The sequence below is a fragment of the Lycium barbarum genome, chromosome 9, assembly GCF_019175385.1.
Source record: "Lycium barbarum isolate Lr01 chromosome 9, ASM1917538v2, whole genome shotgun sequence".
Classification (NCBI taxonomy): domain Eukaryota; kingdom Viridiplantae; phylum Streptophyta; class Magnoliopsida; order Solanales; family Solanaceae; genus Lycium; species Lycium barbarum.
Genome location: NC_083345.1, coordinates 6,872,966 through 6,886,673, shown reverse-complemented (window position 1 = coordinate 6,886,673; position 13,708 = coordinate 6,872,966). Strand labels below are relative to the sequence as shown.

The window sequence follows — 13,708 nt, the reverse complement described above, 5'->3', positions numbered from 1 at the left end:
GATATTTTCGCACTCATTTCAGATCATAGAGGTTGGGCTTCAGTCGAACTACCTTCTCCCTCCCATCGGTGCTCTCTTCCACTAGTAAAACTAATCTTGCAAAGTCATTCGTATAACCTTCCTTCCAGTTGAATAGATTATATGAAAGCAAAGCCAAGAGGTGATAGTGACATCGCTCTTCTTGCTCCATGAGGAAAAGGTCTGGAATGGCCTATTTTCATGTCTAAATCGGGAGTTTACGGGCTCAAGGCAAAACTTGTGGTCAATTGAGCAGTTTCACTATTTTGAAATATTCTAAACTTCTGTCTTATGGGCAAAACTAATTTATGTATAATGTTTTGAAGTGGAGGTTATTTTTTAAAATCTTTATTAAGTGGAGCCAAAAAATCAAGATCACCGCTTATGGAACCTATATGTGAACTAAACCCCCTTAATTGGTTCAGATTGTACTTGGATGGGCTGCTTTTCGGCCCACTAAAATGGGCTCTCAATGGCAATGGATCTTGCTATCGTCTGAGTTTTTTTTTGCGCGGATTGTTCTTCATTTGGGGTGGTCTTTAATTTTTGTCCTTCAAATTGGTGGTCTTTAAGTTTTGTCCTTCGCCTAATATCCCGAGGCTGTGAGTTTGAAATTTTGCAATTCTGCCTTAAGACAGAATTTGTATATGTACAAATTCTGCCTTTAAGACTCAAATTCTACCTTCTGCCTGAAGGACAAAAGTTAAAGACCACCATTTTGAGGGACAAAATTAAAGACCAACCCCAGCTAAGAATAATCCTGCAAATTGCCCTCCTCTGAGAATGTCTGGACGGATGGGAGAAACGGCCGAATAGCCACTTTTTGAATGTTAATTAAGTTTTAGGTAGTGTTTGAAAATTAATTAAAAATTAACCATCTTATAATGCGAAAATATTATTTGAATAATCATACTCTAGATTAAAACACAAAAGCTTTTAAAACTTTGCCGCTAAGTAAAACACAAGAACTTTAGGTAATGTTTCCGGAACTAAAACTGGCAAAGTCCACCAACAATTTATAAAGTTTCAACTTTTATATGTTCAAATAAGAAATAGCTCAAATAAGTATAGTTTTATATTTAAACATTTTAATCTTTATTTTTAATAATAAGAGATTTTCATAATATCATTTTATTGTTGTCAAATTGTAAATGAGATATGAGATAACTTTTTCTTAATAATATAACATACAATATATTTAAATTTGCTCCCCGTTAAATCAAACAATTTCAAAAACCACAAGGTAATGATAAAAATGAAAATGAGTAGCTGATAAAATCTCATTTGGTGGCCAATTGCGAGTTGTTCAACTTATTAACGGTATCTTTGTGTTGGATGCGGAGCTAAAATATAATTCGCGTTTTGATAGATTTAGTTCAAATTTTGTATTTTTTTTCTATTGTAAGTGGCTAAGGGGGACTAACACCACATCAAATGCTTGTACCAAAAGCTTTACAAATTGTACACGCAATGAATGCTTGTACCAAAAGCTATATAACTTGTACACTTTACCCAACTACTTTTTCATCTCACGTGGATATATGTCATAGTACTTAATATTTATTCCCTTCTCATGTATAGACGTATGCACTTCAATTTTAATTCTCCAACACATTTATTTTCTCTGTGTACTTTTACTTGTTTACTTTTGACTTTTCACGTTCTTGCTGAATATCTATTTTCTTCTCATGTATAGACGTATGTAGTTCAATTTTAATTCTCCTACACAAATTTATTTCCTCCGTGCCCTTTTACTTGTTCACTTTTGACTTTTCACGTTCTTTAAAAATTAATAAATCTCACATGGATATATGTCATAGTACTGAATATTTATTACACGTATGCACTTCAATTTTAATTTTCTGACACATATTTATTTCCTCCGTGCACTTTTACTTATTCACTTTTGACTTTTCCCGTTCTTGCTGAATATTTATTCTCTTCTCATGTATACATGTATGCACTTCAATTTTAATTCTCTGACACATATTTATTTTCTCCGTACACTTTTACTTGTTCACTTTTGACTTTTCACGTTCTTTAAAAATTAATAAATGAAGTACTCCCTCCGTCTCATATTACCTGACTGCATTACTTGACTTTTCACGTTTTTTAAGAATTAATAAATGAAGTAGTCCCTTCGTCCCATATTACTTGGCCACATTTAACGCCCAAGGTGAACGAACACAACAACAATAAGTTGTACAAAAAGCAATTGAAATTGCACGCTAAGCATGGACTAACATGTGTACATTTCAAAAGTTGAATATTAATCTACCTCTTGTGTGTTTACTTTTTAAGTCTCCACGAGTCCGTAGTGTCTTAATTGTCCTTTCATTTCCTTCATTTGGCACATACTCATTCTGTCTCAATTTAAGCGTCTACGTTTGACTAGATATGAAATTTAAGAAATAAAGATAGACTTTCAAATTTTGTGGTTCTAAATTAAAAATGTGTATGATATAATAAAATATCCTTTGAATCTTGTGATTATAAACTTGACATGTAGGGTATTTGAATTGTCAACTTACTAAATATAAAAAGAAGCAGACATAACCAAAATAAGTTTTTTTTTTTAACAACAAACGCGCAAGTGGACGAACACAACAACAATAAGTTGTACGAAAAGCAACTGAAATTATACTCTAAGCCGGGACTAACATGTGTACATTTCAAAAATTTAACATTAATACTACCTCTTATGTGTTTATTTTTTAAGTCCCCACGTGTCCGCAGTGTCTCAATTGTAATTTCATTTCCTTCATTTGGCATATACTCGCTCTGTCTCAATGTAAGTGTCTGCGTTTGACCAGACACGGAGTTTAAGAAATAAAGATAGACTTTTGAATCTTGTGGTTCTAAATTAAAAATGTGTATAATATAATAAAATATCCTTTGAATCTTGTGATTATAAACTTGACATATATGATATTTGAATTGTCAACTTACTAAATATAAAAAAAGGCGAACATAACCAAAATAAGATAAATTTTAACAATAATTGAAAAATTAAGGGAAAAAATAAGGGAAAAAAAAAATATGGAGACTCACTAAGGAGAATCGCAGTATACTTTTCAATATATACAAACTATAAAGACTAACTAAATTGAGTAACCAAATTAATTATGTTGGATTCCGTGCATCGCACGGGCATAGTTTGCTAGTATTTTAATAAATATGTATAAATTAATTTAGTAGCTAATATAATCTAAATGAATTAGAACTCCGAATCGAATAAACTTGTGACACCATTTTTATTTTTGCGTTACACATATTCCAAGAGTGGGGATTTGTGATCATGTGACAGGTATATTAGCCTTTTCACGTGGAAATCCACAATGATTCTCATAATTTACTTTGTCCTTCGTAAAAAATGCAACTATTGTAACCACACGTGACACCAAGAAGTTGGCTACTACAATCATATGATAGAATAAAATTGCAGTACAGTTTCAGTCCCAAAGAACTCCAATAGCAAAAAAAAAAAAAAAATGATGGCTTTGAGATTCTCTCTGTTCCTCTTCATCTTTTCTCTATGCTTCATCTGTGATTTTACAGCAATATCTGCACAAAGAGATGATGAAGATATGGTCATTAAAACCATGGAGGAATTTTCTGGATATCCAATTCATGAACCTAACAACTATCCCAATACCTTATCTTCTTTATCTGTCAACTCTGAAACTCTGCAGAAACAGGTAATTTTAACAAAATAGTAATCTTTTTGTGTACTTTCTTGTGTATGTTCTTGAATTTGTCATAAAAATTGAATCTTGAGTAACAAGAGCCTCTGAAAGTATAGTTCTGGTTAACTCTGAATTGGGTTTTTCCTTTTTATTGAAAGTACATACCCTGTGCAAACCTTACCTCTACATAAACTTTATGGTAGGATGCATATATATATATATATATATATAATGAATAGTAAATACATAAAAGAATGAATGAAAGAAAGAAAAGGATTAAAATCTTGTTTGGTTTGCTGGAAAAAATGGTAATGGTAAGCATAAGGAATTGTGTAAAGTTCACTTTTTTCATCAGCATCATTGGACTATGAATTTATTATTGATGAAACATGGGAGGTAATTTCAATTGTTACGTACTATTAGTCATTGTTCCCAAAAATCCAACCAAATGCATCTCTAAGTGCACAACAGAATGGGAAAAACAAAACCTTTTTTTATTCCATCATTTCGACCACTTTCGTTTACAGTTGGATATCCTTTGTGATTTACAATTTGTAGTATTTAGTTTAAAGCACCTTACTTGAAGTAGGATGCAATTTGTAGTGTGAAGTTTAAAGTACCTAATTTAAAGTATGATTTGTAACTGTTTGTCTTTTCAAGTACATGGGAAAAGTGTAAATTGGCATCTCCTTTTCTGTGATATTATGTTTGAGAAAAATAGTAACTTAAATAACCTTGAATTTTCGGATGATACATTAAGCATTTCGAATGTCTGTTTTATTCAGTAGGAGTGTTGTAGCTGTATGTGCTATAACTTATCTCAATTGGTATCTTATTAAGTGCAATGTTATTTGAAATTTTACGTAATAATAGTTTGTTGCTTGTGTCGTTGTAGATAGATGAGCTAGCAACTTTCTCGGATTCGCCTGCACCTTCAGTCACTAGGATCTTATACAGTGAGAAGGATGTATTAGCAAGGAGGTATCTATGTGCAGCTTATAAGAATATTTTGCTTATTTGACATTACATATAGCCTATTTCAGTTTGTGTTATTGTTATGGTTCAGAGTTGAGAAACTCTACTGAGGTACAGGTTCCTTCTGTGTGTTATGCTTGAAGTTCCAGTTTGTTGTTTTTTTTCTGACTTATTCTTGTGGGATTAAATCATTCAACTTTTTCCGCACTATCGTTCCCTTGTAAGATTTCTAACTTGTCGCTGATAGATCCATATGAAATGCCTATTTCATTCTTGACCAATTTCATAAAAACTAACATTGGAAACATTTTTGTTACTTCTGAATAAGTAATAAAATAGGCACATGTAGCTTACTTGTTTGCTTATTCTATCATGCAGGTATATTAAAGATTTGATGGAACTTTCTGGTCTCTCTGTCAGAGAGGATGCCGTCGGGAACATTTTTGGCCGGTGGTAAGTATGTATAATGATGCTTTTCTGAATCTATTATAAAGCAGAAGTTTTAAGACTCTTGTTTCTACTACCTTCGTATTACTCGAATACAACAACTTTTTGACAATTTTCTGTTTCCTAGATTCAAACTAGGCGAACTTTGACTAATATTTTGAACTATATTCTATTTCCTTTTTCTATGACGAAATACATTTCATGATTTTTTTCTGAATATCTGCATTTTAATTTTTATAAAACGATCAATGTAGTTTGGTTTAGCTGGAAAATTGGTATTGAACCCTGATAGCCAAAAATGTCAAATAAATGGCACAATTTTTTTTTTTTTTTTTTTTAAATTCCAGATAGCATTGATTTAGGTATATGATTTACATGGAACTTTAACTTTGTCCCCATTTACTTAGAAGATAGTCTAATTCGCACATTATTTGCACCCGTCTACCCTTCTATTTGCTTTGTACCTATCATATCTTGAACATGACTGTCATTTTGTGGTTCACAGGAATGGCTATGAACCTGAGCTCGCCCCCATTTTAACTGGCTCTCACGTTGATGCTATACCATACTCCGGGAAATATGATGGCGTGGTTGGTGTTTTGGGTGCAATAGAGGCCATCAATGTGCTAAAGCGGTATGCATATCCTGACTGTTTAAACTTAACATATCATTCCACCATCAGACTGTTTAAACAAAGAAAGCTCAACAATTACCGATACACTTTGCATTTAGCTGCTTCTTTGAAAAACTGCAGAGTTCTGTCATTCATTTGTTGATTTAAAATCTAAAAATTACCACAGGTCGGGTTTCAAGCCTAAGAGGTCACTAGAAGTGATTATGTTCACCTCAGAAGAGCCCACGAGGTTTGGGATCAGCTGTCTGGGAAGGTTAGGAGCTTGATCACTAATTACTTTAGCACTTAAGAACATAAGCAAATGCATTTGGTTTTTAACTGCTTATGTTGCCATATTTGCAGTCGTTTGCTGGCAGGAAGTGTAGAACTTGCAGAACTTCTGAAGAAGACTGTTGACAGCCAGAATATTTCCTTTTCTGATGCTGCCAAGTCTGCTGGTTACGCAAATGCTAAGGGGGATTTATCTGAAGTCTTTCTCAAAAAAGGAAGCTATTCTGCTTTCGTCGAGTTGCACATAGAGCAAGGTCCCATTCTAGAAAAAGAAGGTACGCTGGTTACTCAGGTCATCCCGAAGAAAGAGAGTTTCAAGTACCTAGGGTCGACCATATAAGGGAATGGCGAGATTGACGACGATGTCACACATCATATTGAAGCGGGATGGATAAAATGAAAGCTCGCATCGGGGGTGTTGTGCGATAAAAAGGTGCCGCCTTTACTAAAGGGAAAATTCTGCAAAGAGGTGGTTAGACCGACTAAGTTGTATGGGACGGTATACTGGCCAGTAAAGAAAGCTCATGTCTAGAAAATGAAGGTAGAAGAGATGCGGATGCTGAGATGGATGTGCGGGCATACCATGAGAAATAGGATTCGGAATGACGTGCATAAACACAATAATATTTTCTTCCTTTAGCCCTTCTCTTTTCAATAGCTGGAAAGCATGGCACACATCTGCCTGATGGCGATAATCATCGTACCAAGTACTGCCAGCCACAAGAATTGCCCACTGCACGTAGCCACTGTCATCCCGCTCATTCTTTCCTGGAGCATCTCTTTGACCTACAGAACATATACTTCTGTGGGATAATGAAGCACCATGTGATGCTGGCATACCGCTGAACCCCCATCTTTTCATCCCACTCTTTCCTGGAGCATCTCTTTGACCTTTAGAACATATACTTCTGTGGGATAATGAAGCACCATGTGATGCTAGCATACTGCTGAACCCCCATCTTTTCATCCCACCCTTTCTTGGAGCATCTCTTTGACCTACAGAACATATACTTTTGTGGGATAATGAAGCACGATGTGATGCTGGCATACCGCTGAACCCCCCATCTTTTCATCCCACCCTTTCCTGGAGCATCTCTTTGACCTGCAGAATATATACTTTTGTGGGATAATGAAGCACCATGTGATGCTGACATACCGCTGAACCCCCATCTTTTCATCCCACCCTGAAAACCATTCCATCTTCTAATAACGGTAACATCCACATACTGGGCCGGAACAAAATAGTGGATACTTATGCAAGCACTGAAGGTTCTGTACTGGGTTTCTTTAATTGTGGATGATAAGAAGAGGCGGAGATGAGAAACAATGCTTCTCGCGTTCGCCATTGAGGATGTGCCCGCCATTGAGCTGCTTTCTCCTAGAAGTGGCGAAGCAAGATAAGCCCCAGAAGTGGAGAAGTATATATATGTAATCTAGGAAAGCGCTATATATGAAGTTGAGGGTGAGATGGGGAATGCAGGTTTGGCGACAGACTCTAGAGTTGAAGGGTTTCAAGTCGAGCAGGACTAAGACAGAGTACTTAGAGTGCAAGTTCAGTGATGTGAGCCAGGTAGAGGACAAGGACGTGCAGCTGGATACTCAGGTCATCCCGAAGAAACAAAGTTTCAAGTACCTGGGGTCGATCATCGAAGGGAATGGCGAGATTGACGATGATGTCACACATAGTATTGGAGCGGGATGGATGAAATAGAAGCTCGCATCAGAGGTGTTGTGCGATAAAAAGGTGTCGTCTTTACTAAAAGGAAAGTTCTACAAAGCTGTAGTTAGACTGACTATGTTGTATGGGACGGTATACTGGCCAGTTAAGAAAGCTCATGTCCAGAAAATGAAGGTAGCAGAGACGCAGATGCTGAGATGGATGTGCGGGCATACCAGGAGAGATAGGATTCAGAATGAAGTGATTCGGGACAATGTGGGTGTGGCCCCTGTGGTGGATAAGATGTGGGAAAGGAGGTTATCTGAACCCCCTCCGGTGAAAAATTACAATGTTTATATATGATTAAAATTATTTTTATGTATATTTAGTAGATGTTCAACTCCCTTCGACTTCTTCGTGTGTTCACTTTTACAAATTTTGAACCCTCTTAGTGAAAATCTTGATTCTGCAACTGAGATGAGTGATATATTATAGGAACTTAGGTTAATTGAATTCCTTTTCGATTTGGACGAAGAAAGGAATAAATCAATGGCATTAATTATCTTTAATATATATTTCATATAAATTAGACTTTTGAATTTTCTAATGTAGATTTGAAACTTAACTACTTTAGAAGACAGTTATAGTAAGTCATCTTAAGAAATTACGTAAATTAAAGATATATGTGACGAAAGAAAAATAAGAATATATTAAAGAAAAATAAGAATATATTATAGCTATGAGAGCAAATTTACCCCAGTACTTTGAGAAGAGGGCCAATTTACACCTATACTTTGCCTGTACCTTGGGCTCTGTTCGGACAAGGAATATATTTGAACAAAAGGCTAACGACGAGGACAAATTTGCACGAAAAGTATAATGAAGATTAGATGTAAACTATATTTGAAAGCGAAGGTAGGGATCTAGTAGCTCATTTGGTTGGCTACCTAAACTTTCATCTTGTTAGTCAGGGTTCGAATCTGCACGTTATAATCACCTCCCCCATTTCCCCTTCCCCTACCGCTTATGTAATAAAAAATAATAATTTATAAAAAAAAATATATATATATTTGAAAGTGAAGAAATCAAAAAGATATTTTAGGTGGAAAGATCACAGATGGGGCTCAAATAAAAAAATAAAAAAATTACCCGCCCATACCCCTATTATTTTCATGCCCCCAGAAAAAATTAAAAATATTTACCCGAGATGTGCTCCAGTTATGATACTAACATGGTATATAAATATACTGAGACGGTATCATGGAAGATGCTTCAGTCCTTCTCTTAATCGGTCATGATACCATCATGGTATATAAATATACTGAGATGGTATCATGAAAGATGTTTTAGTCCTTCTCTTAGTCCTCCATGATACCATCATGGTATATAAATATACCGAGATGATATCATGACTGATTATGTTCATTTGTTAAAAAAGACACATTTTTTTTCGAAAAAAAAACTTCTATGATACCATTGTCTTATATACATATACTATGATGGTATCATAAAGGACTACTTCAATCCTTCAATGAGACACTCCTGAGGATCATGGTACCATCATGGTATATAAATATACTGAGATGGTATCATGGAGGACTGTTTCAATCCTTCTCTTAGTCCTCCATGATATTATCATGATATATAAATATACTCTGATGGTATCACGGAAAGAAAAGGGTTTGGCCGAGGGATATGCCAGGTAAATACTTTCAGCCAGTGAGGGTAGAAGCGAAAATAGTTTGGAAGGGGACATGAGCGGGTAAATATTTTGTATTTTGGGGGCAATTAGTGATGTTTCCCTTTTTTATCATATCTATCGCTACTGTTTGATGGTCGTCCGTCTTTACCCCCTTCAAATTAAACTAGTTTGCATTGCTAAGAAAATGAGATTGTTTAGTACATGAGCATGGTAACAGTAGTAGGAGTCTCACATTTTGCATATTTCTTTCAATTTTTTCAAATTCAACAGTCCGTAATTGTGTTACTCTGTTAATTAATACTACCATTTTTCGAGTACATGTTTATTGACTTAATTATGTCCTTTCACACACGCTAATTGACGCACACCATGACTGATCTTTTCCTTGAGCCACGTATGTTTTCATATTTTCGTGCATGGGGGGTAATAGTGAGAGACTCAAACTCAGGGCATCTGCATTAATTTTATTATCATACCACGCTAAATTATATAATCGTCTTATAAAAACTTGAGTTGTTAAGTGATGCCTTTTTATTTATTTAATAATGTCTTTTACATTCTACCGGGAGGAGCTATATATAAAAGAGATCACGTCAATCTATACCAAAAAAAAAAGAAGGGAAAATTGGAGAATAAATATTGATGTACAAATATAAGAGAGATAAATATAAGGAGGCTAGATAATTATGATAATATGAATAAGCAACACTTTATTTATTTATTTTGAAATAGTAAAGTACATGATCAAGACACTATAGGACTCCACAATATAGCCTTCTTATTTCTTGGTGCTGCTTATTCTAATCTTCCATAATGCTCCCATAGACCTACTAGTAATTTACAATAATTAACCCATCCTGGGAGTTTGAACAACAAGAGCTGGAAGTTAGCAATAATTCTAACTCGACCACATACAAAATCTCCTGTCACAGGCATACCAGGGACTAAAATCTCAACATTTGTGACTAGGATTTTCCTTATAAATTATTTCCTGAGCAGTGAGGGCTGGTTGTCCAACAAGTTCAGGCCATGATTGCTTTCCTATTATAATGAGAGAATAGAAAAGACACGTGTTATGGCATGTGATAATAAGATTATAAAGAAAAAACATATTACACATAAATTATATGTAAACATCACAAAATTTAGGATAATGAGTGGAGTAATTCAAGGCTTTTCATAGTATATCTCACTTAATTAACATTCCACAAATTGGAGCAGTGATGCTACTTATTTACCTAAAATGTCATATAATTTTTTGAAAAAATTCACTTTGCCAAAACAACTAATTTTTGAAGCTAGAGCGAGCACATTCTTTCATTTTCCTCCCTAATGTCAAATATTTTTAGAATAATTTAATTTGTCAAAATGAATATTTGGGAATAAAGCGATTGCTTTCTTTCATCCTTGCCCCAACAAAAAAGAATAAACCCTTTCCCACCTTAATTTGATTTTAGATTTACTAGGAACTTAGAAAAATATGTATTAACTTTTGAAACTAAGGGAATATATATGGAGTAACATAGAAGAAAGTAGAGAGCAAACCTGGGCAAATTGGTTCTGAGTCATCAAGATATTTCACTTGGTTTTCTTTTGCCAGTGGAAGTTGCAATATTTCTATGATCTCATCACTCAGATCTCGTGCCATCATAGGTTGAAACATTGTAATTAAAATAAATAATTAACAAATTAATTACTTAAATGAGATACATTATAGGTAATGAATTCTGTTTTTGAATAGTTGTAGTTGTTTTTTTGAAATCATATGACACCAGGAACTTATTGGCTACACTAGTTCAGATCCATACCGCGTTGTAACAAAATAAGAAATTTCACTTAGCGTAGAAGTGAAGTAGAATTTAAAGCTTATGGGTTTGAAATTCTACTCAATGGAATTTATAAGATAAATACAAGATTTGAATCAAGTTAGTGGATTCGGTCAATCCGTAACCCATATTCTAGCTCCGCCTCGGGCTAAAGGATGTTCAAGGCTTAATTATATGTTATAAGAAGTTATTTTGAAAATATATCCGCATTATACTCAAAACAATCATCCGATGAAAGGTGTTCAATTAACCACCCTTCATTCTATCTGGCTACTCCACTGGCACCGCGTAGCGGCATAGGGCTTATTCATGGAAAACGCTCCTTAGTAGAGAATTTTTCATTCTTAGGACTCGAACTCGAGATCTCTAATTAATCATGGAGGGGTTTCACATACATCTTATGATATCTTTTGGTGGTAATAATTGTATTTATTATTTAAATATAAGTAAAAATATGCATGAGATGGGGCAACTAAGGGGCTAATTAACGTACGTGCTGCAAGAAGCAAGATAGCAACCACGTGAGATAATTTGACCATAGTCTTTCCCTCCATTGCCTTAATTGCTTTGAAGAATATACAAAGAAATAAAACCAAATTGTGATGTGTTAAGACTCATGGTTTCATAGGTATACTTATAGACAGTCAGCACCTCAGTTACGTGCGATATTTGTACTCTTCTTTGAGCAACCCACTATCAACGTTTTTTTCTTCAAAACACATGTGTCCAATTTATTTGTGTATAGTAGAATATTTCATCAGATACCGGCATTATCCCACCACTATAGTTTTTTTTTTTTTTTTTTTGATAATTAAGGCATATTTTTGGATAACTCCGATGTATAGGGTGACAAATTAGTTCATCAAAATATGACTCGCTCAACCAGTTTAATTTTGGGCAAGTCTTATTGGCTCAGCCATTTTGATGGAGAAATTGCACGATTTGTCCTTCAAATGGGTTTGTCTTTAATTTTTGCCCTTCAAATGGGCTGGTTGATAATGTCCAAATTCACTCCTCAAAGAGAAAGTGTACACGGTTGTATGCAATATAATTTACCCAATTATGAGTCAGGGTCAATCTCACAGGAAACAATATACTAGGCGATTTAAACAAGTAAAGAATTATTACCAACTATGCTAAGCAAATACTTTTTTAATATTTGGTTTTGCTTTAACAACTAATAAAGATAAAACTATCTAAAAAGCGGGTAAAATGATCAATGGCCATAAGTATGGATACAAAGGAAACTACGCTCAAGTAACGATCCAATGTATTTCATGATTTTACAACTAAGAGTGAGTTTATGCTAATTAGATAATGATCTCTAAAATCTCATCAAAAGTCTCTCGACCAAATCAATGAATTTCACTCTAAGCTTTCTCAAGCCTTAGAGTGTGATATTAAGCATAATCATTATAATCTCAAGTAACTTTTCTATCCCTAGCTCAAGTTATTAGATAGGTTTTAAAGCCCTAAATTCTTGTTAATTAAACTTTCCCAACCCCAATCTTCCTCTCTTGTGCTCAAATCGAAGTAAATGGGCGAGTCTTAGGGTTAGCTAATCTCTTAAGAAACATTAAAGAACAAGATTAATTAAAACAACAAAGACTCACTTCAATAGAAATAAAAATCATTCAATACATAAGCATAACAAGAGATTTCATCCAACTTTGCAAATGAATATTTTCATAAACAAGATTAAAGTGATGGAATAAAATTCTACACACTTAGATATACAATACAAAGCAAGGAATTGAAGAAGGGGTTAAAAAAATTATCATTAAAGTGCTCCAATCTTCTCCGCCAATGGTATTGTTGATGAACCCTAACTCTCCAAGACTTGTATGAAATGGCCAAAGTTGAAAATATTGTCTCCGAAGTGTTGCTTTTAAAGTTTCCAAAAATTTCCCAATAAAAAGTGACGAAAATAGCCTTCAAACTTCAGATTTCCAGATCTGGCCATTTTTGCAATTTTAGCCACTTTTCTCATTTTCTTCAATTGGGCCTTTTTTGACTTGTTTTTCACTTGGTTTCTTCCCGATCACTTCTTAATCATATAAAACCTATAAAATGGGAGTAAACGACATTAAATGCACTATTTTATCAATTAGACATAGCAAAAATCGAAGATTAAAGAAGACATAAATTGGTAAAATACCAACTTATCACTGGTCTTTAGATTTTGCCCTTCAAAATCGTGCTAGATATAAGTTCTTTAAGGCATGAGACATAACTTGTGCGATATTATGATGTGAAAAAATTATTTGCCTTGAGGGATAAAAATCAAAGACCAGCACAACATAGGAACAAAAATGCAAATGACCCACCAATTCAATTCAATTAAAAATTGGGCTGATATATGGCCCCAGATTAATCCATGAGAAATTTCTTTAAAAAAAAAAAAACATTTGTTTTTGTTTGACATGTTATCTATAGCCACAATAATAGAAGAGTTTTTTTTATTAGGTACTTAAAAGATCATAAAAAAAGAAA

At 34.3% G+C, this 13,708-nt stretch overlaps 1 protein-coding gene and 1 long non-coding RNA gene across 2 annotated transcripts; one reads left to right on the top strand and one right to left on the bottom strand.

The window, feature by feature from the left end:
• The first annotated feature begins 3,484 nt into the window (after positions 1 to 3,484).
• On the top strand, positions 3,485 to 6,395 carry LOC132610913 (ureidoglycolate hydrolase-like). Its single transcript, XM_060325323.1, has 6 exons — positions 3,485 to 3,716; positions 4,600 to 4,685; positions 5,058 to 5,132; positions 5,632 to 5,760; positions 5,927 to 6,013; positions 6,103 to 6,395. Exons 1-6 carry the CDS (start codon positions 3,510 to 3,512, stop codon positions 6,368 to 6,370), a joined length of 852 nt encoding a protein of 283 aa, XP_060181306.1. The 5' UTR covers positions 3,485 to 3,509; the 3' UTR covers positions 6,371 to 6,395.
• Positions 6,396 to 10,073: 3,678 nt separating this feature from the next.
• LOC132610977 (uncharacterized) lies at positions 10,074 to 13,615 on the bottom strand. Its single transcript, XR_009571386.1, has 2 exons — positions 10,935 to 13,615; positions 10,074 to 10,430 (listed from the first exon to the last, which is right to left on the bottom strand). It is a non-coding gene; the product is annotated as an uncharacterized LOC132610977 (long non-coding RNA).
• Between the last annotated feature and the right edge of the window lie 93 nt (positions 13,616 to 13,708).

What these genes read in the sequence shown, in the direction of transcription:
- LOC132610913 (XM_060325323.1), top strand. Translation starts at nt 3,510, where the DNA reads ATGATGGCTTTGAGATTCTCTCTGTTCCTCTTCATCTTTTCTCTATGC. An exon ending in CTGAAACTCTGCAGAAACAG is followed by an intron (nt 3,717 to 4,599) that starts GTAATTTTAACA and finishes GTGTCGTTGTAG; the next exon opens with ATAGATGAGCTAGCAACTTT. An exon ending in GGGAACATTTTTGGCCGGTG is followed by an intron (nt 5,133 to 5,631) that starts GTAAGTATGTAT and finishes TGTGGTTCACAG; the next exon opens with GAATGGCTATGAACCTGAGC.